At 37.8% G+C, this 27,578-nt stretch overlaps 1 protein-coding gene across 6 annotated transcripts in view; it reads left to right on the forward strand.

The window, feature by feature from the left end:
- The window catches only part of CSPP1 (centrosome and spindle pole associated protein 1), a 76,512-nt gene that overhangs the window by 18,690 nt on the left and 30,244 nt on the right, over positions 1-27,578 (forward strand). For all 6 annotated transcript variants that reach the window (XM_068395990.1, XM_068395991.1, XM_068395988.1 and 3 more), the window contains 12 exons: positions 1,503-1,948; positions 6,134-6,235; positions 6,870-6,952; positions 11,130-11,223; positions 12,197-12,254; positions 15,267-15,439; positions 16,295-16,413; positions 18,003-18,081; positions 18,427-18,547; positions 21,336-21,483; positions 23,788-23,940; positions 26,223-26,335. In XM_068395990.1, coding sequence (XP_068252091.1) covers positions 1,503-1,948; positions 6,134-6,235; positions 6,870-6,952; positions 11,130-11,223; positions 12,197-12,254; positions 15,267-15,439; positions 16,295-16,413; positions 18,003-18,081; positions 18,427-18,547; positions 21,336-21,483; positions 23,788-23,940; positions 26,223-26,335 — 1,689 coding nt within the window. The remainder of the gene's footprint in view (positions 1-1,502; positions 1,949-6,133; positions 6,236-6,869; positions 6,953-11,129; positions 11,224-12,196; positions 12,255-15,266; positions 15,440-16,294; positions 16,414-18,002; positions 18,082-18,426; positions 18,548-21,335; positions 21,484-23,787; positions 23,941-26,222; positions 26,336-27,578) is intronic.

Below are 27,578 nucleotides of genomic sequence, written 5' to 3' on the forward strand. Positions count from 1 at the left end.
CCCTGTACTATCAACACTGTTTTCAGCACAAATCCAAAACACAGCCCCCTACTAGCTACTATGAAGAAAATTAACTCTATCCCAGCCAAAACCAGCACAATCAGGTTGGTCAGGCTTTGTCTGGTTGAGTTTTGAAAGGATGGAGAATCCACGGTTCCTCTGGGCAACCTGTTCACTGCTTAACCACTAGATCTGAACTTCTTTCCCTCTGTATCACATTGGAATTTCCTCTGCTGCAATTTGTGACCATTGGTTCTTTGAAAAACACGATTCTGGCATGTCTGTAACCCCTCGTTAGGTAGACACTGCAATTACTAGTTCCTCCTGCCCCCATACATACCCTCCTTAACCTTCTTTTTCCAGGCTGAACAAACCCAGCTCTGTCACCTTCTCCTTTATGAGCTCAAGTGCCTTAACCATCTCAGTAGCCATACTTTGCACTTTCTCCAGTTCATCAGTATCCATGGGGAGACGGGGAAACTGGGCACCCTACACCAGAATCTGAGTACTGAACAAATACTGAGCAGAGGAGAAGGATCTCTTCCCTTGACCTGCTGATGACACTTTTGCTAATGCAGCCCAGGGTGTGATTGGCTGTCATCACTGCCAGGGTGCTCTGCTGACTCATGTTCAGCTAGTTGCCCACCACTAACCCAGGTCTTTTTCTGCAAAACTGCTTTCTAGATGGTCAGTGCCCAGCCTGTACTGGCGCATGGTATTATTCTGTTTCAGATCCAGAATTTTGCATTTGTTGATCTTCATGAGCTTTTTGTCAGCATATTTCTCCAGTTTGTCAAGACCCTTCTGAGTGGCAGTCATACCCTCTAGTATATTGATCCCTCTTCCCAGTTTGGTGTCATTTGCATCTTTAATTTATTTTTCATTACATTTTGTAAAGAATGAGTTACTGTTACCGTTATTCCACAGATGAAAGATCAGTGCACAGAAATACTACAAGATTTATCCAAAACCATGCTGTTTGATAGAACTGTGTATTGAACACTGGTCCAGTGTGTCATAGGGTTGCTTTTTATCCACTAAACTATCCTTTCTCATAGTGACATCTCCTGGGGAACAAAGAAGTAGATTAAGAAATGGTCAGGTTAAAAGGTTGTGTTCACAAAGAAGAAGTATTACCGACTTGCCGGAATCTGGATAGAATAAAGATACCTAGTCTCTTGATTTGGTATAAAGTTCAAAGTGTTTTTTGATTCTTTGCACCTCTGAATCTGAAGGTCAAATTGAAGTTTGTAAAAGGCTCGTCCAGGATTGATAGCCATTCTTCTGAAAAACATTAGATAAGAGAAAGAGTGCTTTTTTTTTCCTCAAGAAAAAAAAAAAACCCTAGCTTTTAAGTCCTCCTCGAAGTATTTTTCTTGCTCACCTTCTATCTTTTCTCCAATACCTGTTTAGGGAATGTTTGAAGAAGTACAAAGTCAAGTTTTTGCTCAATGTGATTTGTTTATATTCAGATCTTTTAATACTCTTTTTCCATTAAACAGAATGAGATGGACAGGAATAAAAAACCTATTGCTGTTACCAGGCTTCAGTCAGAACTACATACAGAAGTACAACCCTGTAATACAGGCACAGAACCTCCCAAGAAGGATGCCTTTACTTCCACAGAAGGTTATGAAGAGCTGCTAAGTAAGAGATGGCCAGAGGAAGACAGGTATCATAGGCTAGATGATGAAGTTGAATTAAGAAGTCGACTATTAAATAAAAGACTTGATGAAGATTTGGATGTTCCCAATCGAAGATATCGTGGATTTGCTAGCCAATCTGTAATTCCTGTTAGGAAGCATCACAGACTTGATGAAGATCGTGATTTTGGTAGAAGATACTACAGAATGGACTATGATCCTGAGATAAGTGAAGAAATGGACCCTAGATTTAGATGTGAAAGCGCTTATGACAGAAAAACTCCCCGTGTTTTTTGTGGTGACAGGTACTCTTAATTCTTCTTTTATCCTTTATTTCTGTATTCTGTTTGTTGACAGCCATGATTTGCTCTCATTGAAAATCATAGAAGATTCACATGTGAAAGGAGGATTTTTGTACTTTAAAAAGGAACTTTGCAATAATTTTTAGAAAAAAATATTTAAAAATTGGACCAGTACCTAAGATTATAGATCATACATTAGGGAGCTTTTTATATATTATGGCAAACCAAGGATACTAGAGAAATTACCCCAGAAAAAGAAGTCCACAATTCATTTTTCTGAAGAGTAGTCTGTCAGAAAACATGTTAGTATTTGAGAGCAAACCCCTGCTCTGGGAACCCAAGATTACATGTATTTTCTTAGTCTGTAATAGTTATAGTAAGTCAATTTTAAATTCAGATTCAAAATTAGTTTGAGCTTCAATTTTTGGTACATGCCACTATGTGTTAAAATGTAAAAATATATTTTTAAAAAATTCTTTCTTTTTACTGCATGTCTTGCTAAATGGCAGACTTTAAACATATGCACAGTTGAACCAAGTCCTGAGGGTGTTGATAGATGCTAATCTCAGTAATAAGTACACAATTTGAATAAACATTTAAGAAAACCCAAACCAAACAGAAGAGGGTGTTTTAGATAAATCATTCAGGAGGAAAACTGATGTTATGTACTGTTTATTATTAAATAGACTTTACTGTGTTAACTGATAAATCAGTTTGGTTACTTTGACATAAATTGTTAATCTTTCTCTTCCAGCTCTCTCATTTAAAAGAGGGGAAAAAAAAAAAGCATAACCTTCCCTCATTCAGGGTTTGGCAGTCTGGCCACCTTTGGTTATGCCATTGCAAGAACTGGTTGCTTTCAAAAACAGATGGGTTGTGGTGTAAAATAGTACCAAACTTGAAACAGATGTGCTTTATATAGCTAAATTCAAATGAAAGAAAGCAGTAAAGTTTCTTGTAAATAAATTGGAAAAAGGTGCTTGTAGAGTGTTCATTTGTTCACTTCACAGATCTTGGGAACATGAGTGTTGTAGATGCTTCTCACCCCCGCTGCCCGCCCTGTTCCATATTAAGCCTGTTGCCAGAATTATTTTACTGCAGTTGCTTCAGTGAAGGAAACATCACTGTCTTTCTCTTGTTAGGCAAAATATCCACTTACAGAAAAAACAGAAGGCAAATTGTACCAGTCTCAACAGTGTTAAATATTATGATCATGTTTTGCTGTTAATTGCTGGTGGACTTTTGTTGTTAATTACTGGTTAAATGATCTTTTGAGTCATTGTTTACAGGGATAATTTTCTGGATAGTACTGCAAATTAATAACTGGGAAAAACAAACCCTAAAATGCTCTTCTAGTGAGGAAGTGTTTTCTAAATGGAATGAAGTCATGCTGCTTTTCCAGTTTCAAATGTCAATAGTATTAAAATAACTTCTCTACAAAAATAGGTTTTGTTATTCTTTCTCAGCCTTTTTAAAAAAAAAATCATAAAAGAATTAAGTAACCATGGAGAAAGTGAAATGTTTGGAAGTATTTGGGAGATGCAGGTTAAGTAAATGAATTATTTCAGAGTTTCAGATTGTATGTTCAGATATGCTTCTAAAAGCATGTATTTATTCATACAATGTTTCTGAAAAAGACTACCAAATGGAAACAGTGGTTAAATAGATAGCAGGAACGAGATTGCCCATTTTCTGCTGAGTGAGATTCAGAGGAGAGAATGCAAAATACAAAACTTGTCCCATCCTGTCATGTAATATTGGTAGAAATAAGCAAAGGAGGTTTTAGGGTATGGTCTTCTTGTCCTACAGCCTTTCAGAAAGAAAAATATTCGAAGCTTGACTTGGTGTCTAACAAAGATAACCAAAATGTCCATATTTTTGAGACTAACAGCAATGTTAATCCACTATGTTAATTAACACCCAGAAGGATGAATGGCCTCTTTTTACTAGGTAGCTGTTTGCCATTTTCTAATGCAATTGGACACAGAGTCTAATATTTAAATAAAAATGACCATTTCATAAAGTTTGAGGGTTTACTTTGTTTCTCAAGGAATATGTACAGAATTATATATATAAAATATCAGCGAGGATGGTGTTTGAACCAACAGTAGACCATATCATGTTGAATAGAAGTATACTAGTTCTTAGTTATTCCAGAAAACACTGATGGTGCTTATGAAAATGTCTGTGACCAATATAACACTAGGCAATTAATTGCTTATTTGGAGAGGCCTTGAAAACAGTTTTAGTTCCATTTTTCTTTTAAAAGAAAGTATAGAAGATAGTCTTGTCTTTGTTCCTGGCAAACCTGGTGCATCTTCTTAAAAGAAGTTGCTGGACCATCGCCTGAATTGCCTGAACTTAAATTTGTACATAAAATCAAGATTGTGGGTTTTTTTTAGTGTGTATTTTCTACTTTGCTGAATTTTTATTGAAAATTACTTTTCTTTTTCTTTTTTTAATTAAATGTGCTTTGTAATGTAGTACTTTTTTTTTCTCCTTTGCAAGTAGCTTCACTTAACCTTTTATGAACTAATTTCAGTCTCTCTTTAAGAAGGAGAAACAGGTCTATTAGTTCCTGGCAGCTCAGTTTCTGAGGAGTTAACATTTTTTTTCTACATTTCAGGCAAAGTCAGCTTTTCCAGAACACATTCGATTCATGACAGAAACTAAATTCATAAGGAGGAATATTTTTATTTGCTATACTGAAGTTTTCGTGTTTTTAAATGGGCTTTATTAGTTTGGAGAGGCAGGTGTTTGTAATGGGACTTTTCAGAAAGGTTTCTGTTTTGATGGAGGCACAAGGACTGTGGCATATTTCAGCAAATAGAAATGGTGACAGGAAAGTGAGAGGAAGTGCAGAATGTTTGGTTCTTAAGAGTCAAATGCATTAGTCCATCCCCAGCAGCCAGGTCTGTCCTATAAACAGGATATAACAGATTGAATTGGGCCAAGACGTCTGGGCCTGCCATGCTAAGCTTGCTGCTTTCTACAAAAAAGCTTGCCTCTTGAATTCCAGCGTTTGTTTCTTTGCTTCATCCCTACCTTCTTTCATCACGCCATGGACTAGGCTTTCTGTTTCCTGACTGTGTTTCAGTCTTACATGGCCAGCCTTGTAAGTAGCAGATTGATCATTATCAAAAAGATCTTGATCATGAAAGAAGATCAAGTTATGCCAAGAGGATGGACGTCATTCTTCCATGTTGTTCTTGTGGGTTGTTAAGATGCCGAATCAATGTTTAATAATCTGCTTGCATCCTTTCCCCTTTGATTATTGTCTTTTATTTAAATTACAGAGATGGGCAGAGCTGTGGATCTTTTTGTATAAAAGAGCAAGATGGGTTTTTTTCCTAAGTTTACCTAGTGGTTTTTTTTGGTTTGCTTAATAGGAAGTCCATGGCTCTGTCCAGGTCTGGAAAATACATAACTTTGTTAGCATCTCTTGGGTACTTTATTTTCCATTGAATACCTATTCATGCCTTATTTTATCAAGATAACTTGAAGTCCTTATTAAAGAGTAGTTAATTTATAAGGCAAGAAAACGCTGTAAATTCAGCTACCTCAGATCTTTTCAGGAAGAGCTCCCTTATGTCCACACAATTTTTGGCATCTTTGGAATTATTTGAAGTTTCAATTGTATTACTTCATATGTAGATGATTCAAATTTTAGCTCCTGAATTTTTGTATTCACCATGTTACCTGTCTTTTATCTTGATCAAAAGTCACCTCTCTCTTTTAAATGGTATCAGATGAATAGTGAAGGGTAGCTTGTCATTAAAGTAGCTTTTCATATCTGAATTAACTGTTTTACCAGACTTGCCTAATAGCTGTATGCTGAAATCTATTGTAGACTTTGTTGGCTCCTGGGGATTAAGGGCAGCAAGATCTGTTTCAATTAATGCAGTGTGAATGCTGAATGCTCTTCAGCTTTCAAAACTCTTAACCAGGCTCAATAGATGAAGGCTGCATGAAAGCAGGCTTGGGAATTCAAACTCCAGACAGAGAGCTTCCTTGACAATGCTAGCAAAGTGAATTATTTCTAGAAATTGTGTGTGCTATTTTCAGAACTGGTTCTGCTGTCCAGTGTGCAATCAGGCTGAGGATCCATTTGCACGGAACTGCTGCACCTTCCATTTCTGATTGGATGTTTTTAGGCAAGCATAGCTGAATGTTTTCTGTTTCTTTAAGGCCCCATCTGGACGGAATAGTAAGAGATCTACCTGCAGATTATGAAGATGAATTAAAGGAGAGAGCACGTGTGCAGCAGATCTCAAGAACTGGAAATTCTAGGTGTGGTATACAGTGTATTTTATTGATAATTGCATTACAAAATCATGGTGAAAGGAAAATGTTTATTTAAAATCCCAAATATGTTGTCTGAAATTGCTGATAGGTCTTTCTGCAGCTAGTAGAACAAGAAAAATTTGTTTCCTTTGAGAACAGCTATTGAAGCTTGCATGCCAGTTTTCTTTTTGAAGGGATAGATCACCTATTCTCCAACTGAAGAGTTTTAATGATTAGAATAATGTGGAATCGTTTTTTGATAGTACCTTTAAAATTCCTTTTTTTTCCTCTTGTCTTGGTTTTGCAAGTCCTGAAATGATCCAAGTGGATGAAGCAAAAGCAGAACACTTATAAAGCCCTTACATAAACTCTTGACTGGCACCACCCAGTCTGTCAACAGTGTTGAAGTGCTCAATTGAGTCAGTGTTTCTGATGACTTCAGAAACCGCAAATGAGAACTGTGAGAAATGCCTTTTTGCCACACAGTTTCTTCTTTTGCTTGTGATATTTCTTTGGATTTTAGGAAAGCTGTTTGTCATAAATGTATCACGTGGTGGTATAAGTGCATCTATCATATTTCACATAGACTGCAAGTAAATTCTCGGGTTTGATCTTTCCATTTCTTTTTTGTCTTTGCCAGGAATCAGATGCAAATTAGTTCTTCAGCTAGTGAACAGGCCAAGTCTGCAGCTGAAATGCCGTATGCAACAGGCCTTGTTCTTGGTATGTATAAAAACCTAACCAATGACACTGAGTTAGCCTTTCTTTGCATATTTTATTTTTCTTTAGGAATAATTAAAACCTAGAAAAAGTAGCTTTTTCTTTGTGGTAGTTGTCCCCAAGACTGGTAGGTAAATATTGTTTACATAGAGAAAATGAAAAAAGAAAAACATGTTCGTTTCACCCTTAAGGTAATAGGGCCTTCTAAGTAATTTTGAAGAGCCCAGGTTTCTACTTAGATTTCATTAACAGTTTAAGGGCCAGATACATTCTTAAATTTTTACAAAATCCAATATAGGAGAAATATTAACCTCTATTGTTAAAGACATGACTTGCTATTGAATTTTAATTGCACAAATATGGGAACTGGTACTGTTTATCTTGTGCAGTTCTTGTGCAAGAACAAATGATTCTGATCATCTCTTACTGCTTATGTGCAGCCATAAAATTTATCAGGGAACATTATTATTGAGTGTGATAGAGAGAAATACTGTTGAAAACATAGCTTTCCTAGCTAAAGTCAGAAAATTATAAGGCAAGAATAAAAGAACTGTAGTCGTTCTTCAGATGGGAGCCTTTGAAGGCAAGCTAGGTTTGAATTGTAGAAAAATTAACTAACAGTTGTCAGAATAATTTCTATTTATTTTTACATTTGAGATTACCTGATCTTCGGTGCTCTATGTGGCAGGTCAATTTTTTGGAACTATTTGAAGGCAGCATTAAAACAGTGGTGTTGTAATGGTCAGTCAGTCTGATCTGTTCAGTCATTTATAGTAACTTGAGTACATGAAGTTATGAATTTGTATTCCTAGCAGTCCTGGTTAGGAGAAAGATATTGTTAACTATGTTGTATAAAAATTAAGTAAATTAAAACTTGAAATTTTTGGAAATGAGAAGTGATTTCAGACTCCCCAAAAATCACAAACCATGAGGTTATCTTGTACATTTTGGTCACTTGGCAGTCCCAGCACAATAATTGAATAAAAAATTCAGGCAGTCATGCATCACAGGTTTTTTTTGTTGGTGGTTTTTTTGCTTGTTTGTTTCTAGTTCCTTTGCAGCTTCTTTCACTTTATTGTTCAGGTCTACTTCACTGGAGATCCACAGTGACTTTGTGTATGGAAATATGTTAGGAGTTCTTGGAGTGCTGGATCTGCACTCTCAGGAGTGCTGGATCTGATCCTCACTAACAAGGAGGGTCTGGTGGAAGAGGTGAAGGTTGAGGGCAGCCTTGGTTGTAGCGACCATGAGATGGTAGAGTTCAGGATCTCATGTGGCAGGAACAGAATAGCTAGCAGAATCACAACCCTGGACTTCAGGAGGGCCAACTTTGGCCTTTTCAAGCAATTGCTAGGGGAAATCCCATGGGACAGGGTACTAGAAGGTAAGGGGGCCCAAGATAGTTGGTTAGCGTTCAAGGACTGCTTCTTCCGAGCTCAAGATCAGAGCATCCCAGCAGATAGGAAGTCAAGGAAGGGTAGCAGGAGACCTGCATGGTTGAACAGGGAACTGCTGGGCAAACTCAAGTGGAAGAAGAAGGTGTACAGATCATGGAAGGAGGGGCTGGCCACTTGGGAGGAATATAAGTCTGTTGTCAGAGGATGTAGGGAGGCAACTAGGAAAGCTAAGGCCTCCTTGGAATTAAACCTTGCAAGAGAGGTCAAGGACAACAGAAAGGGCTTCTTCAAATACATTGCAGGTAAAGCCAACACTAGAGGCAATGTAGGCCCACTGATGAATGAGGTGGGGGCCCTGGAGACAGAGGATAAAAAGAAGGCGGAGTTACTGAATGCCTTCTTTGCCTCTGTCTATACTGTTGGAGGCTGTCCTGAGGAGCCCCGGACCCCTGCGGCCTCAGAAGAAGTCAGGATAGAGGAGGAATCTGTCTTGGTTGATGAGGGCTGGGTCAGGGACCAATTAAGCAACCTGGATGTCCATAAATCCATGGGCCCTGATGGGATGCACCCGCGGGTGCTGAGGGAGCTGGCGGAAGTCATTGCTAGGCCACTCTCCATCATCTTTGCTAAGTCATGGGCAACAGGAGAGGTGCCTGAGGACTGGAGGAAAGCGAATGTCACTCCAGTCTTCAAAAAGGGCAAGAAGGAGGACCCGGGTAACTATAGACCAGTCAGCCTCACCTCCATCCCTGGAAAGGTGATGGAGCAACTTGTTCTTGGTGCTGTCTCTAGGCACATCAAGGATAGGGGGATCATTAGGGGCACTCAGCATGGCTTCACCAACGGGAAGTCTTGCTCAACCAACTTGATAGCCTTTTATGAGGATGTTACCCGGTGGATAGATGATGGTAAAGCTGTGGATGTGGTCTATCTCGATTTCAGTAAGGCGTTTGACACGGTCTCCCACAGCATCCTCGCAGCTAAACTGAGGAAGTGTGGTCTGGATGATCGGGTAGTGAGGTGGATTGTAAACTGGCTGAAGGAAAGAAGCCAGAGAGTAGTGGTCAGCGGGACAGAGTCCAGTTGGAGGTCTGTGTCTAGCGGAGTTCCGCAAGGGTCGGTTCTGGGACCAGTTCTATTCAATATATTCATTAATGACTTGGATGAGGGATTAGAGTGCACTGTCAGCAAGTTCGCTGATGACACAAAACTGGGAGGAGTGGCTGAGATGCCGGAAGGCTGCGCAGCCATTCAGAGAGACCTGGACAGGCTGGAGAGTTGGGCGGGGAGAAATTTAACGAAATATAACAAGGGCAAGTGTAGAGTCCTGCATCTGGGCAAGAACAACCCCATGTACCAGTACAAGTTGGGGACAGAGCTGTTGGAGAGCAGCGTAGGGGAAAGGGACCTGGGGGTCCTAGTGGACAACAGGATGACCATGAGCCAGCAGTGTGCCCTTGTGGCCAAGAAGGCCAATGGCATCCTGGGGTGTATTAGAAGGGGTGTGGTCAGCAGGTGGAGAGAGGTTCTCCTCCCCCTCTACTCTGCCCTGGTGAGGCCGCATCTGGAGTATTGTGTCCAGTTCTGGGCCCCTCAGTTCAAGAAGGACAGGGAACTGCTAGACAGAGTCCAGCGCAGAGCCACGAAGATGATTAAGGGAGTGGAACATCTCCCTTATGAGGAGAGGCTGAGGGAGCTGGGTCTCTTTAGCTTAGAGAAGAGGAGACTGAGGGGTGACCTCATTAATGTTTATAAATATGTAAAGGGCAAGTGTCAAGAGGATGGAGCCAGGCTCTTCTCAGTGACATCCCTTGACAGGACAAGGGGCAATGGGTGCAAGCTGGAGCACAGGAGGTTCCACTTAAATTTGAGGAAAAACTTCTTTACTGTAAGGGTGACTGAACACTGGAACAGGCTGCCCAGAGAGGTTGTGGAGTCTCCTTCTCTGGAGACATTCAAAACCCGCCTGGACGCATTCCTGTGTGATATGGTCTAGGCAATCCTGCTCCGGCAGGGGGATTGGACTAGATGATCTTTCGAGGTCCCTTCCAATCCCTAACATTCTGTGATTCTGTGTGATTCTGTGATTCTGTGATTCTTGTGTCTGGTAGTCATACTATATAGAAAGTGGTGATGGTTTTGTTTTGTTTTGTTTTTAAAATAACAGAAGACTCCATGCTTCTTGTGGGGTAACTACCACGCATTGAAAGTTTTTTGGGTTCCTTCAAATCCACGTCAGATGTTATAACTGTTTCCTTTTACATATACTTATCTGCCAATACTTTGCTAATTCTTAGTAGTCATGGGAACCATCCTAAAACTGGAGCAATTTGCTTTCCTCCCTGTGGGGTTTGGCTCTCTTCAGTTTTAACTTTCATTTTTATCCAGAGCCGTGCCTCATAATTTTGGAGTGCCATAGTGTATCTTCCTCAGTTGAGCATTAGGGAAAAAAAAAATACAAAATTTTAAGTAACTTTTTTTAGTTGCTGTTGTATCACATAGCTTTGAAATTCGTAGCGTCCTGACTATACAAAACCAGGCAAACTAGGAAAATAGTAATGAAAATTTTAGTAGTTTTGATCATCATACTCCAAAGAAGCTCCATATTAAAACTAGATTTTTTTTTTTGTAGTCAGTAAAGATCCAGTGTTCTTAGACACATGCCCAGATCGTATACTCTGCTGTGTTTCATGTTTTAGATTGACTGAAATGCGATATTTTTGTCCATTACCTTTTGTGTATTTTGTGGAGCATTCATGCAAATGTGTGGTCATTTCCATTAGGTGGTCAGGACCGAGAACTTCTCCAAAGGAAAAAAGAGAAATACAGGCAAGAACTAATAGAACAGATGGCTGAGCAACAACGAAATAAGAGACGGTAATGGAAAGTTAACTATATTTTTAAAAGATAATGGCTGAAATTTAAAGGAATTTCATTAATTCAATGTGGTAAGAATAATTTTCATAACTAAGGAATTCCAGCTACCTAGGTAATATTGCATCCAATTAAAGTCATTGGCACGAGACCTTTAGTTTTTAATAAACAAATTCACCAACTTTCAATGGAACAAAGGAAAAAACAGATTTTTTTTTCATTTAAAAGAATGATTTTTAATTTCTTAAGGGTAAAGAAGCTCTAACTGAAGTTATCTTTTTTTACTGGTAGAGGAGTGTCTAATTACTTTGCAAGGTTGAAAATTAATCTTGTTTTGCCCTCCAATTTAGGAAAGTAACCTTTCACTTTCAAAGCACTTGACCATCTGGCTTATGCAGAATAATAAAATATAAATTTCTTGCTTACCTATTAGTAGCTGCATGCTTGAATGATAGTATGGATACATAAAAACACACAGTGATATTAGTGAAGGGATAAGGAATTAAAAATAAGTTACTATTGACAGTTTCACTGTGATGAAAAAATGTAAATGCTGAATAAGCCTGAGCCCTGAATTTACAGTATAGTACTTATTGCTGTATTTTTGAATCATTCATTTCAATATGTTTATTATAAACTTCTTGCTGTAACGTGAATAAAGATGAATTTTTAAGAAATGTCCTGAAAAGTTGCAGTAAAAAGTGATGTGGTGGTTTGTCCTTCTATGGTAGCTGGATTTTCATTAGGCGGAATAGATGATAGCCAGACACTTGAGAGTTCTGTTTATTTACAAATAATATACAGTATCCTTCTTCCCTGACTCCAGAAGTAGTCAAGTGGAGTCATGTCTTCTGTTATCCTGTGTTTTCAGAGTTATTTTAACTACAGAGTTGTGAGGTCCATGCTTTGAAAAAATGAGTATAATTGTTGCTGCTTTCTGATTTGTCTTTTTTCTTTCTTTTTTAAACAAAAACAGTGAGAAGGAACTTGAGCTCACAGTTGCTGCTTCTGGAGCTCGAGACCCAGAGAAGAGTGTAAGGAACTTGGATTTTCTTTCGCCTTTATAGACTTTTTTTTTTTTTTTTAATTAAGTGTACACTGTGGTTCCTCAGTCACAAAACTGTAGGGCTTTTATAGAATGATAAATGTTGTGTTTTTTTTCTAATAGGGCATTAGCATAGAATAAAATTGAAGCCAAGGATGATACTCATTACACATGCTTTCAGTTTAAGAGGAAAATATTTTCATGGAAGTTATCAAACATTTTCTTTTGCTGTGACCAAGTGGAAATTTTGTATAAGCAGTGGGTATTGTGGAAGAAAAGCTTAGTGTCCAGTGGTAGCCTGTACATGCACACATTAGTAACATTTCTTTGGGAATGTAAAGTATGCTGCAGAAAACTTTTGCTCTTTTTCAGCTAAAAAAAATCCAGTTGTTTTGCAGCCAAGCTGATCTCATTGTAGCAATTTTTAATTTCAAATTTGTGATTCTTTTTTAAACTATCAAATGTAGTGTTCAGGATTACAAGCATTTTTATAGGATTTTGTAAAAGCAAGATGTTTTGTATTGTATTGCTTGTGAGACTTAATGCAGAGTTAGGACTGTCTCCACTTCCTTAGAAAGGAGATTATTGTACTAAGAATTTTGATTAGCATATATGAAGGAGTAGATTGTCAGCACTAGTAACATGAGTACCAGACTGATTGTCACAGAACTAGTGTGATTTACATGTGTGTTTGCTAAGTGCCGGACGCCCTTTTTATCTTGGGTGCAGTAGAGATCTGCTGTTGGAGATGCAGGATGGATAACTTTCTCAAGCAAGAATAAACTGGTTATTAATTTTAACTGATTACCAGTTTAAATTATCAACAGTGCTGGTTTTTGGGGGAGGCTACAAGACAGAAAGAAAACTTGTGCCATTTCTGAAGAGTTCAGCAGAGGTGAAAGAGCTCTTATTTTCTATAAAATGAAGATGAATGAAAATAGCTGTAAGATGCTATTTGAGGCACGTGAGGCAGGAGACTGAGAATGCACGTAGGTAAGCAACGAAGCTGAATCAAAATTCTTACTCCTAAATGGGGAGGCAGAACGTTGACAAGTGGTCTGGCTGCATGTTCCTGTCCTATCTGCTTAAAGTATCCGTGGCGCTTGTTTGATCCCTTTTGCAAGCTGATTCAGCTCGGTTAGCTGGGAAAACCCTGACTCTTTTTTGCTGCTTTAGTTGGCTTAGAGAGGTCAGTTGGCTGATCAGGGATTCTGATGTTGAAAGGGAGAGGGATGGAGTGTACAGCTGGGAGCCAGGCAGGAAAAGAGGAAAATCTGAGCAGAGGATGCCTGCTCTTTGGGCACAGCAGGCTGTAAGGTCAGTGTAAGCAGTTCTGTCTAATCAAAGCTGACTAGGCAGAAGCATGCTGTGCTGCAGCACTCTATATACCATACACATCTCAGTCAGAGGCTGAAAAGTGCCTATTGCAGGAACAAAATTATATCCAGAGCAAGTCCAGGGCATGTATAATGTTTTAAAACCATTAATTTAGCTGAAAGCCTTCAGTTAAGTAGAATTGCTGTGTTCATTAAGCATCAGTCACTGTTAGCTTTAAATCGCCTCTTAGGGAGAGATTCAAATTAGGTGAATTTCTTGATTAATTGCAGGTTGATTAAATAGCAATGCCTGATCAAGAATCTGTAAATGTAGACTGTTGTATATACTGCTTGTTTAAAAGAAAACAATCTCCAGGATGAACTGAGTACCACAGTCACATCTGAAATTAGCTACTAAGCTGAAATCTGGGGCACTTTGGGAGCAGTTCACATTAAACTTGTTAGTGAGAAAGGCTGTTAAATGTTCTCCTGCTCAAGGCACTTTATTTGAAAAGAAAAGTTAAAAAAAGAAGTGTCTCTAGACTGCTTCGTAATTTTCAATTGCTGTAGCTCATACCTATTACCTAATTTTGTATTCACACCTAGAAATTTGAAGTTAAACGTTATAAGCAAATATTCATGTCTAGTAGATTTTGAGAATTTTAATCTTAATGCTGTAGTTCATGATTGGTGAGTACTAACTGCTTTGTATATACTGTCTTGCAGCTAAGTGATGAGGAGGTAAACATTTAATATTTTGCTGAAATACTTCTTTGTTGTAGGGTATATGGTTTGCTGTTAGATATTTAATATTTAGCTGGTTGCTGGGATTACTTTGAATGCATGTTAATTGAAGCACTACAATGTTAAGACCAGTAAATTCAGAAACAAAATCTGGTTTACTTATACAATATATGAATTTTTTCTGGTCTTTTATTATATTGACTCATTTAAACAAATATTAAAATATTTATGCATAGCAGCTGGTGCAAGGGCTTTCTGGGTGTGATAGGATAGTTCTGCGACTAACTGACTTGCATGCCTTTGTGTTATTTGCATGTTGCCTTTGACTTTCTTCTGAGGCTGCCAGTTATCAATAAACATTTGATACTTTTATTTTAAAAAGAAAACCCCCAAATCTTTGTAATTGTCGTGGTTGAAAAATTTAATAAAATCAAAGGAACTTAAAATAATGGTATTGCAAGGAAATGTTTATTGAAAAAAGTCTCAGTATGGGTTTGGTTTTTAGTTTTTACTGATTATGAGCTATTTTAATCTCAAGGTTGGTGGGAGGGATTTCAGAAACTTTTCCTATGCATAATATGAGAATACTGTCCGTGTAGGAAACTGGCAGATGTAGATAACCTGTACTACAGACAGCTGTGGAAATACTTTTTTTTCTGAACAATAACTAGAACCATATATTTCCTGAAACCTGCCATAGAGGTTGGTTTTTGTAAATCTGTGATAAACATGCTAGATTTCCTTGTAATATTAGATTTCCAGTGATTCCTTGGGAGAAAAAAATGCAATTACTAGAAATTTGAACAGCTAGTTGGGACCCTGTGAAGTGTTTAACGCAACCTAAATGGAGGTTCAGAATATTTCCTAGTAATAACAAGGGGTAACTGTTTTGTTTTGTTTTGTTTTTTCTCTCTCTTTCTATTATTTATTCCCCCCTTCAGCCAAATAGATTGAAGCATTTTGGCTTGACAGCAAGAGCTACTGAAGAGAAATTACCTCCTGAAAGGCCTAGGGTGGCTTTCCAAACTCCGGTGCCCGTCCCTTCAGCCTCTCCAGTGAATGAAGACTTTCACAGGGGGCTAGCCAGCACTCTTGGTGAAATAGCAGCACCCAGGTTCTTCACCATCATGTTCATTTTGCATGTTAAATAAGATTGTTGTTAAGCATGTTATAGCTGCTAAGGTAGAGCTCTGTGGTGCTATCGATCCTTCTCCGAAGAACTAATGAAGGTAGAAATAATATTTTGACAATTAACAGAAAACTAAACTACTTTACACTGAAATAAACTTTTAATGTCTATTTCTTCACAGTTTATTTTGAAAAATCTGGGGAGGCTGGATTATCTGTGAAGACAGCGCTCTCTTAGTGGATGTTTGTGTGCAATAAGGGTTGTGCTGTAGAAATGATGTCCATGCCTGTAATATTGAACCATGTTGTGATGATGCTTGAGCACGTGCCCAGCAATGTCTGTATTGGTAGAAGGCTGGTCTGGCATGCGTTTGGCCCCTATCAATTAGGCGATTTCCCAGGGCTAAACTCAGGAATGTAGTGTAGGCAAGGACAGCTTCCACTAGACGCTGTGACTGAGACTAAACTGTTTAGGGAAAGAGAAGGAGCTTCAGGCATGTGGCTTGAAGCTGTGTTGTGTTATTTGCCCTTTGACTAGAGACTAATCCTTGGCTTGTTTTATTTACTGTTACTGATGTAACCAGTAAGTATCATTAACTGAACCAGTTAAAGAAGGCGTGCTTGTTTTATGTTCTTTAGATCTCTGGAATAGTGTGGGTTCATGTACTACTCCCTAAGGGAAGGTTAATTCCCTACTGAGTCTTATTGTATCTTGGGCTGAGCTAAATCTAGAATTTTCCCATAGTGAATTCTCTCTCCTTTTTTTTCTTTCTTTCTTGTTTTGATGATCTCTTTTCAGTTGTACAACAAAACAAAAAATTGTGTTCCTTCTTTCTTTAAGGCTTGCACCAATGCCACCACCTCCACCACCAGTTTTGACAGACAACTATAGAACGCCTCATGATGACGCGTATTACTTTTACGGGGTTAGGAATCCTTTGGATCCCAATCTTGCGTATTGTAAGTTGATGATTTTAGGTAGATTGGTTGTTAGAGTGATTCAGATGACTGCTTTTAATCTAGTTAAATGATGAATAACATGTAACAACAATTTAAACCCATTTCTTAGCCTACTTTTCATTCAATACACATCTTTCTTCAATACTGGTTTTGAATGACGCAGTTTTCTCCAACTGCAAAAGGGGCTATGGCTTCCAGAAATTTTGTTCATCGCTTGAATAAGCTCTAAGCTCAGCTACTTAGCCATTACTCCTTCCAGATAATTTTCTTTATAATTCTGATAATTAAAGCATTATTTTCTAAAGTTGCTTAAATCATATTGTAATTGATTGCATGTTTAGGTGTTGTTACAATTTCAGATATAATTTAAAATATTTTTAAAGGAACTGTATGAAGTAATCAAACTTTTTGTTTTAAGAACTTTTTTTTATCTACCCTTTGACTGCTTCATGAGGATTTCATGAGTGAAACAAGTGATGTGTGTGGGGAGTGACTGGATTGTGTGGTGTTTGGGTTTTTTTCTTCTTTTTTTTTTCCCCTCTTAGAGGAAAAACCAGAAATACTTTTAAAAAGTTGCGCTACCTTCATAGAAAAATTAAAATAAAGGAGGAAAAAACCTTACAATAAAACTCTTTTACTAGTTGTTTTGAATGAGATTTGTATCCACTGGGGAATTTCAGGAATGCTAGAGACTTAAGAGCAAAAGTTTTTAGATTTTTCTTTTTTTTTTTTTCTCCAGTGTTAATATCTCCCTGTCTTGAAATGTAATATCTTATGGTTTGAGAAAGATTTTGTTTGGTTGGTTGGTTGGTTTTTTTTTGTCCCAGGCACCTTTTTTACCTTTTCTTTGTAATCTTATTTTCAGACCACAGTTTTAACTCACAGAAGTTTTGGGGAGGTTTTTTTTGGTGTGGTAGGGGGGTTTTTGTGTGTTTTATTTTGATATTTTGTTGTTTGTTTTTTTTTACCCTTGTATCACTATAACCTCTGGGGTAAAATGGCTTACACTTTAGAGTATTAAAGAAACTAATACCTAAAATTCACATACGAGAGTTAGGTTGTCTTACAGCTTATTATCACAACCTGGAACATTGCTAGTGCTTAAAATCTGAAAGTGTGAAATTGTTTGAGAGATGCATCTCTTACTGTCTTGAACACAAGCAGTAGCATGCACAGCAATTTCAAGCCCTGCTGTGGCAGAGTGCTGCAGGTCCTGTTTCAGTAAGAGTACAGGTGCCAAATGTACTGCGTTTCTGCAGGAGGCAATGGGGCTCTCCTCACAATAGAGGACAAGTGTTAAGTTGAGTGAGTTACTTCTTTTTGTTAGTTCATTGCAGAATATGTTAATGAAGACATTTGTAAATTTTAAAGGAATTTAGTTGAATTTAAGAAATAGATTTGTACCTTGGCATTGTATTTTTTGCTTTAGAGGGCATTAAGGATCAGCTACCTTTGTTACAGAAGTTGAGAGTACTTTTTGTAATTCTACAGTCATGGAGTTTGAGTGGTGAGCTCTGTTCTTTTGAGTAATGGCAAATGTTTATATATGAGCATTCAAAATTTAAAATAGTAATTTTTTTACTGTGTAGATGGTACAGGTATGATGGGAATGCAACCCACACCTAATCTGGATCCTTCTTTAGGCCAAGCCTCAGTAGAGCAATCTATGTAAGTATTATCTGTATTCATATTCTTTGTTTGTATTTGTCTGTATTGATGGCTTTTCATGTTGGGAGTATTTTGCTGACAACAGATATGCCTTTGAAATAAAATGTGTTAGACAGCTCTTCAAACTTCTAATTAAGAATTTCTGTCTAAACAATAATTCAGTGAACTTGTATTTTGATAGGGATTTATGAAAATGTTTGAGATTATAAAATGCCAGGGTGTGGAAAACAACAGCTCTCAAATATTTCAGGCAGAGATTTTTTTCTTTTTTTATTTTTTTTTAACCACCCCTTCCTTCCCGGACCCTATGAGGTTTTCCTTTATATGTGTGGTTTTCTAATTCAGAAGTAACGTTGGACAGAGGAATACAGGAGACACACAAAGAAGCATAGGAGTATTTTCTGAAGAAAAAACAAAGCCTTCCAAAGAGGCAACATTATCTTATCAACAAGAATTACGACAGCAGGTACTGAGTGATAAAGCTTCTGATGCTTTCTTCTTTTGCTTTTTAACATATAATGATTGTAACTGTAGTACTCTTTCAAACATATTTGTTTAGTTTACAAGTAAAAAGCTTTCTTAACTCCCTCTCCCTTCATTACTTCCTTTCTCCCATTCCTCTGACCCTCCTTTAGCTCATTTTAGCTCTTCAGGTGGACAGTAAGCTCTTCATTTTTTTTTTTTTTTTTTTTTGTCAGATGCAGAGAGAATGTTAAGACTGACAGCACACAGATTAGTTCCAGGCATGAAGTTTTTTATAATTATTTCCATAAGCATAACAACATGCATATTAAAAGCAATGGGTTGTATTGCTGTAGTATTCCTATTGAAAGATTGCTTTTGAGCATTATTGCTGTAATTATTAGGGACACTCTAATTTCAGTAAGTTCTTCATGATACAGTTGGACATGATGATCTTAAACACCTTTTCCAACCAAAATGATTCTTTGATTCTATGATCATTTGGATGCTAAATCAAAAGCTTCCCTAATGTTTACTTCCAGTGTGTTTGTAGGTGGTGTCTTAATCTCTTTTCAGCTTCCTTTTTTGATAGACTGGACAAATTTCTTGTCTTCCAGTAGATGTCCTAGTCACCTACTCATTTTAGTGGCTTTTCGCTGCTGTACCTTATGGGAGTTCATACTTACAAAATGTATTTGACCATGATAAGACATGTTCTTTCAGAAGAGAGTTTGCTAGAACCCAGTTCAGTGGCACTAATGTTTTCTTATGTTATTCTTCTTTATATATTTCTTCAGCAGAGGTAAATAATTGCTATAAAAATATTCTAGTTCTACTTATGATTGTGCATAGGGATAAAGGAGAGGCTGCCAATCAAGGTCAAATTAAGAATAAAATAAACATTTAGGAATCGTGTCTGATATTGCACTTACGCGTCTCCGAAGGCATTTTCTTACTATAGTCTTAAGAAGTAAATTTTGTCTTGCCATATGAGAGACTGCACAATTTGACATAAAGGTCTAATAAACGTGGCACGATACAGTCTTTCAAAGTTACTGTGCTGCGTATGGTTGAAAGTGAACAGAAGGTATTCTGCTTTTTTTTTTTCCTATAAACAAACCTGACTGACCATTTTTGCAAACAGTTGAAAGGCTAGATATGTTGATTCACATCTCTTATGAAATTGTCTGACTACCTGATAAAGGAAATGTTTGTCTAATGCACAGAATCACAGAATCACAGAATCAACCAGGTTGGAAGAGACCTCAGGGATCATCGAGTCCAACCGTTGCCCTGACACCACCCTGTCAACTGGACCATGGCACTAAGTGCCATGCCCAGTCTTTTCTTCAACACATCCAGAGATGGTGACTCCACCACCTCCCTGGGCAGCCCATTCCAATGTCTAATAACCCTTTCTGAAAAGAAATTCTTCCTAATGTCCAACCTGAACCTCCCCTGGTGAAGCTTGAGGCTGTGTCCTCTTGTCCTATCGCTAGTTGCCTGGGAGAATAGGCCAACTCCCACTTCACTACAACCTCCCTTCAGGTAGTTGTAGACTGCAATAAGGTCACCTCTGAGCCTCCTCTTCTGCAGGCTAAACAACCCCAGCACCCTCAGCCGTTCCTCGTAGGACAGACCCTCCAGACCCTTCACCAGCTTGGTCGCCCTCCTCTGGACTCGCTCCAACACCTCAACATCTTTCTTGAAGTGTGGGGCCCAGAACTGGACACAGTACTCAAGATGCGGCCTCACCAGTGCCGAGTAGAGAGGGACGATCACTTCCCTAGACCGGCTGGCTACGCTATTCCTAATAGAGGCCAGGATGCCATTGGCCTTCTTGGCCACCTGGGCACACTGCTGGCTCATGCTTAGCCGGCTGTCGATCAGCACCCCCAGGTCTCTTTCCACCGAGCCGCTTTCTAACCACTCTTCCCCCAGCCTGTAGCGCTGCATGGGGTTGTTGTGGCCGAAGTGTAAGACCCGGCACTTGTTCTTGTTGAACCTCATGCCGTTGGTCTCGGCCCATCTATCTAACCTGTCCAAATCCCTCTGTAGGCCTTAAGAAACAAACTTAAGAAAAATACATTAATGTATTTCAGCTACATAAATAGTAGCTAATGTTTTAAAACCTTTGAACGGAAATGCACTTTTTTTAACAGCTGTTCTCTTTATAAGTGCTACATTAAGTTATGAGGAGACTTAGTTATGTAAATGTAATCTGATTTTGAAAAAAAAGGAAGAACAAACCATATGAAGAGTTCTGCATTATTTGCGTACATCATCATGTATTAATGCAGAAAACTATTTCATGAATGGTTATAGAATTGTGTAGCATTCTGTTAAGACATTTATTGTTAGGAGTCTTTCTTTGTCTCATGTCATCTCTAGTCTGGTTTTGGTTAAACAAAATATACCAGGTTGTAAGTGCTGTAGTATGGTACAATTTTGCCTGTTTAATTTTCAGGCAGTATAAACTTCTGTATCAAAGATCCAAAGATACGGGACTTTTGATCTGCTGCAAGTGTCAGATGTGAATGTTTCTGGAACTTGGAAGTGTTATAATATGTATCTGTATGTTTCTCTGTGATTATGCACAACTGGACGTGCACGTTTTGACAACAGTATTCAATGCACTGTCTGCAGTATAAGCAGTGAAATGTTTGCGATTTGCTTGATATAGATGGGAGGAATGGGTAATGATAGCACTGAGCTTGCTCCATTAACTTTTTATTAAAATTATACTTAATGTGATAATTTTATGCAATTGACTCTGGTTTGTTTGTTTTTAGATAAGAGAGAGAGAGGAACGACGCCGACAAGAGAGAGAGGAGAAGGAACGCTACGAAGCCAAGATAGCAGCAGAAATGAGGAATTACAACCCCTGGGGAAGAGGTGGTGGTGGTGCTCCTCTCAGAGATGCAAAAGGAAATCTGATAAGTATGTTAGCCAAAATTATGGGTTGTCTTTTCAAGATCGATGTTCTCTTGCTCTCCTAAGGGCTCTATTCTTGTTTTGTAACACTAGTAGCCCTTTATTGACAAATAGACATACTTGTTTCAAGCAGATGCACTCTAGGAATATTCAAGTGAGTAACTGCTTTGATTTCTATAGAATCGTTCGAAGAGTACAGTTTGAACAAAATGGGAAATACAGGACACGTCAACTATAAGTGAAGACACTGCAATAATAAAGGGAGAAGGAGGAAAACAAGCTGTTCAAATCATCTGCAATACAAATGTGCTAAAGTCTGTTGTGAAGACTTTTAAAATGTTTTCCAGGAACTTTTTTTTTTTTTATTGTTTTCTTATTTTAAAATAACTTCTAGGTTTAGAAAACTCCATTCATGACATGGAAAATGGAAGCGTGTTTGAATAAATATATAAAGCTCAGTGGAATATTTAAAATTCCCCAACTAACACTGCTGGTAAATGGCTATATAAATAGCAGTCAGCAGTTATGTTTTTTAAGGTTTGCTTTTTTCGAAGTACTGCTTTATGCAAGATGGGAGTAGTGAGCTGGGAGGTAGCTATGATCTAGGCAAGTTGCTTATCCGCCCCTTCAGTAAATCAGATAGATGTAAGATTAGAACTCAAATTCCTAATCCTGGTTCGTAGTGAACCCTACAGGAACAGTTTATCTAAAATAAAAATAGTACTCAGTAGGCACAATTAGATTTGTAGATTGGAAATCTTGGCCTGTGCTAGCTCTCTTCATTCTTGCCTTCAGCATCTGAGTGAGTGAGTCTTACAATTTTATAACTATTGATTTCTAATGTGAAACAAATTTATTTTTTTGTTATTGGAATACGATGTTCAATTCTGATTAATTTTTAAAATATGTTTCCTGGTAATAAAATACGAGAATTTTCAAAGCATGGAACACTTACTGGATAACAGTTTATATATAAATAATGTTTCAGTTTTATTACACCTGGCTAAATGCATAGTGTAGTTTGAGGGTAGGGGGTAAAGTTTAAATGCTTTTTAAAGATTGTGTGCCCAAATAATAAGTTTAGAAGCTTATGTTGAGGATCTGAGCTTGTGTTAATCCCCAGAGCGGACAGAGGTGTTCACACTGCCTGACTTTAGGCACTGTATTTAAGTGTCTGGCTTCTTTCTGTAGGCTTTACAATGGTGTGAGTAGTGTGGGTCAGAGGAAAATGTAGGTCTCTCATGTTAGTTTGAGCTCTGCATATACCTGCTGAGAAGCTTATCTCTGTCCGTAAATGAGGAACCAAGAGATAGAAGTTTCTTAGCCCATTTTCTCGAATTACACACGTAAAGTTATTTTTCCCACCATAGTTTAGCAGCATGATGGATAAGCTGAGAGTCAAATGTTGTGAAACATAACATGCTTTCTGCCATGTCCCTTTTTTTAATGCAGTGTGACGTGTCTTTTTATCCCCTTGAAAATGTCTGTAAATAGCTTTTGAGAGTCTGATGTATGCAAAGGCTGCTTTACAGAGAGAGATGTAATTTAAAGTTCTTGGAATCTGTGTGCTTAAATGACTACAGTAATTCATAAGTACCAGAAACACTATTTAAAAAGATAATCTGAAACCTGCGTAGTACTTGTTTTGAAACAAGTCTTGGGTATAGCATGGTAACACTTCAAAATGAGCAGAAATTAACATCTTTGATCAGGATTTTTATGGTAACTAAGAGGCACCATGTAAATTTTGGTGAAAATGTTGGAAGACATTGTTTTGCTTACATACAGTAATATGCACCTGGATTATTACTAAAGACATGAAGACCAAAATACACTTTCAAGGTTCAGTTGTGCTTATCACTATTAATAGTACTCAAATAGAGATTCAATACTCAAAATACCAATACTAAACTCAAAAGTATTTTACAGCTTTAACGAAATAGAAGGAGGAATGGTTTCTAAATACATGCTTGTCAACACAGACTTGTCAGTCGTTTTTGTCTTTGAGCTCTTCATCTTTCCATTTCATAGCATTTTTAGGTGGGGGAAAGGGGAGGTTTGCTGTGAAGAATCATTCCTGTCAAAAGAAAACCAAAAAAATAAGATCTTTTAATCAGTGAATTCCTAATGACTAGTATTTCACCTATAGCTTCTGTATTCTTGTCTTTGCTTAATTTTTTTGTTCCCATAGTTGGTACACCCAGGAAAAGTGGAGTATGCTCAAAAATCCCTGTATTTTTGAGAATCTATGGTGAACATGCCTTTTATGAGAATAAAATGTTATAAATGGTTATTTCCCCCTTCCTTTAGCGGACTTGAATATGATGCACAAGCAAAACGAAGATGCATATCATAATCGAGAGGCAAGACTATATGAAGATAAAAGGGCTATTGTATCTGCTGACCTAAGTTTGGCCTCCCCAAGACCTGAGAACACAGAAGCATCTACAAATAAAACAGCAGGTTTTTAAGAATCCTGTATTACAGCTCTAATTATTTATAGGTCTTAGTGATCAAAATTCTCTATGTTCTTTACTCTTTTCTAGTAGTCCTATGATAGAGTTAGTGCTCTTTACCTGCTGAGTCAGTATCACGCTTCTTTCCTAAACTTCATTGCTGTCACTCTGTGCACTGAAAATGTCTTTTCTTACCTGTCTTGTCACTAATGATAACTAATAACTGTTATAGCACTGAACAGTCAGGATCAGTATATTAGTTTTCCAGGTTCTATGTTATTTAATAAAATCTTCGTACATGTTTGTTTTACTTTTAAATGACACAGTAAAATACAACTGTATAGTAGGAGAGAATATGGAATAAAAGGAGGAGGCTCTGCAAATGTATGATGAAATTGGTACACTAACTAGGTTAACAAGTTCTAAAAAGTTACAGGTAAATTGGGTACATATGCAGCCCTGTGCACTGCCTGCAAGTTTTAGGGAATTTATTTTATTTTCCTATTTAAAAACTAATGGATCTTTCTCTTCTTATGTTTTGTGAGTCATCAAAATGAGAGCGCTGTGGTACTCCAGACCTATCCCTAGTCTGGGATGGGCAAAGGCCAAGATCGGTGGTGGTCTCCTCTAGTCAGCTTAGATGCTGCTTTTTTTTCTCCTGTCTGAACTGTTGCACTTCTATATAAAGAATTGCATGGTGTTTGGGACATGGATCTACTTTGCGTGATTGCAATTCAGTGTCCTGACCACTGGCTGTAGAATAAATTTTTTTGTGTTCCTTCTGTCCCTCCCTCTTGCTCTTACCATTTAGTAAGAAGTGAAACCAGCAAGGCCAATAAAGTAATAATGCAGAATAGCAGAGAATCCCCTCGTTAGATCACTTACTTTGGGATCAGGAGGTGGTGCAGATCAGTGGTGGGAACTTTATAGTCTTGCACCTTCCATTTGAGTAGTCAGGCATTAAAGTGGCTTTGTGTAGGTTTTGGTTTTGGTGTTTTTGGTTCTTTGTTTTTTGTTTTGTTTGTTTTTGTGGATTTTTTTGTACATCACCCCATTAAAAGAGGAACTTGCAGGATAGTAGCTGGTACACAGTAAATTCATTGCTTGATACCTTACATATTAACTTGTCTGCCTTGTGTCCACGCCTTCAAATGGTATATAAACTGTATTCTTCTTTTTTGCATGGAATGTGAAATAAATCCATCGTGAAAGAGCCACATGTAAATTTAGTTATATTTTGGAAGGATTCAAACAGCAATTCCATGTAAGGAAAAATAATACGAACCTCGAAGTGTACTCCTTGGTATGCAAGCACATGCTCCTAAGGCTAGGCTGTAGCAGTAAGCATGTGCATTCCTATGGGAATAAGCGTATGTCTTATTTCTGCTTTCATCTGGCTCGGGTGGTACATCACCATATAGGGAAATGGAAGGGGGAAACGTGAGAACAACTATAGCTGTGTTCAGCTCAGTGGAGCTATGGCTCTTGCACATCCTTGAGGCACTGTCCTTTGGAGCAGAGATGATATGAATGAAGAACATGCTGTGTCAGCTGGAAAGTTAACACAACTTACTCTACTTTTCATTTACTTCCTTCCTTTCTCCTCTGCTTCCTGTAGGGATCCTGTTCTGCAAAACCTGTTCTGTGTGGGATCTGAGTTAACCCTCCTATCTAGAGCTTTTGGGACTGTGTGGTTATGACACGTTCGTAACTCAGGGCTAAAGGAGTCCTGACACTTCAAACTTTGTAGTATGGAGAGCACCTTATACTGGCAGAATTCAATTTTCTGATTGCTTAGAATTTTATTTGCCAGTTTTGGGCTTTGTTTTTTGTAGCATCCATTGATATTTTACGTAAATATTTGTTCTGTTAGGATGTTCCGGTTTTAAAGAGCGAATGAACCTAAGGAACAGAACTACATGTGCTGTCAGAGTAATTGCAGGCAGTAAAGTTATGAGATGTAAAATCTTTACTCTTCTAATTAGCTTACAGGTAACATTTTTAGATGCTAAACTGCAGATTGGACAGTAGAATATATGACTTTTATAGGTGTTGTTTTGTAAAAAGACAACTCGCTTGGACATTATTAATGGAGCAGTTAAAACCTGACAGTATTTTAGGCAGACAACATAAGAACTTTGAATCCCAGCTACCGTTTTCAGCTATAGCCCTGAATTATGGCTGTCATAAACTACCTTTTGAAACAAGTATCTCTGATTCATGCTTCTTCACTCTGGCTTGCTGTCTTAAATTTGCTTTGATTTTTACCTGTAACTTCCCCTTCTGTAGGTTTTACATTTGCACAGACCTCTCCTTTTGCTCGAGGTAATGTGTTTGGTGAACCACCATCTCCACAGCATCTTAAGCGACAGGAGTCGTACAAGAACTTTCTTCGTCTACAGGTGAATGCGCACACCAGTTATCATCTGGTTAAATAAATTTTAAAAAGAGGGATTACAGTCAAAATAAATAATCAGATACTGCTGACCAAAGACCTTATCCAATCATAGCCAATTCTGTACACAAGAGGTGTACTAAGAGCTATATGCTATTGAGTCTCTCATATTTTGCCTTACTTAAGAAATGCTCATAAAAGTGATGCTACTAATAGTTGCCTTTATTAATCTAGATTCTGTCCTTTTTTTTTTTAAGTACAGCTCTCTAAATACAGTATTGAGTTCTCAAACAGTGCATACAGTCAAGTTTGCATACATAAATATATAAAGAAACAAAGGTGTTTGCCCTTGGTAGTCTATATGATACAAATGCGCTTTCATCAGAATGAAATGGTGATCAGTGAGACAATAATAGTGTAATTATTTATTGATGGGTCTAAAAAATTGTTCTTCTGCCAGCTTCTGTATTCTGTCTGTAATACTTCGCGTATAATCTTATGCCACGAGAATGAAATATTAATTTAATTAAATACCAATGTTAAGGGAATCCTAGGTAGTTTAAGAGCACGATTGTCATATGGTAGCTTGATGTGGATCTCTTAAAAGACAAGATCAAGGTTTTTTTGCCATGTATAGGGCTGCCAAAAAGAATCAAGAATGGGCAGATCTTTGGCATCAGTAGGTCAGTGCTGTGTCTAAAAATATTATAATTGTGGGAAGGAAAAAGATAATTGCTATGTCTCTTTTGTTTTGGTTTCCCACCTTCCATTATTTAATCAGTGAAGAAAAGCGCATCCGGAGTAAAAGTAAAGTAAAAGTAAAGTAAAAAGCTTTCTTAACTCCCTCTCCCTTCATTACTTCCTTTCTCCCATTCCTCTGACCCTCCTTTAGCTCATTTTAGCTCTTCAGGTGGACAGTAAGCTCTTCATTTTTTTTTTTTTTTGTCAGATGCAGAGAGAATGTTAAGACTGACAGCACACAGATTAGTTCCAGGCATGAAGTTTTTTATAATTATTTCCATAAGCATAACAACATGCATATTAAAAGCAATGGGTTGTATTGCTGTAGTATTCCTATTGAAAGATTGCTTTTGAGCATTATTGCTGTAATTATTAGGGACACTCTAATTTCAGTAAGTTCTTCATGATACAGTTGGACATGATGATCTTAAACGCCTTTTCCAACCAAAATGATTCTTTGATTCTATGATCATTTGGATGCTAAATCAAAAGCTTCCCTAATGTTTACT

This window comes from Nyctibius grandis, chromosome 3, assembly GCF_013368605.1.
Source record: "Nyctibius grandis isolate bNycGra1 chromosome 3, bNycGra1.pri, whole genome shotgun sequence".
In the NCBI taxonomy this organism is placed as follows: domain Eukaryota; kingdom Metazoa; phylum Chordata; class Aves; order Nyctibiiformes; family Nyctibiidae; genus Nyctibius; species Nyctibius grandis.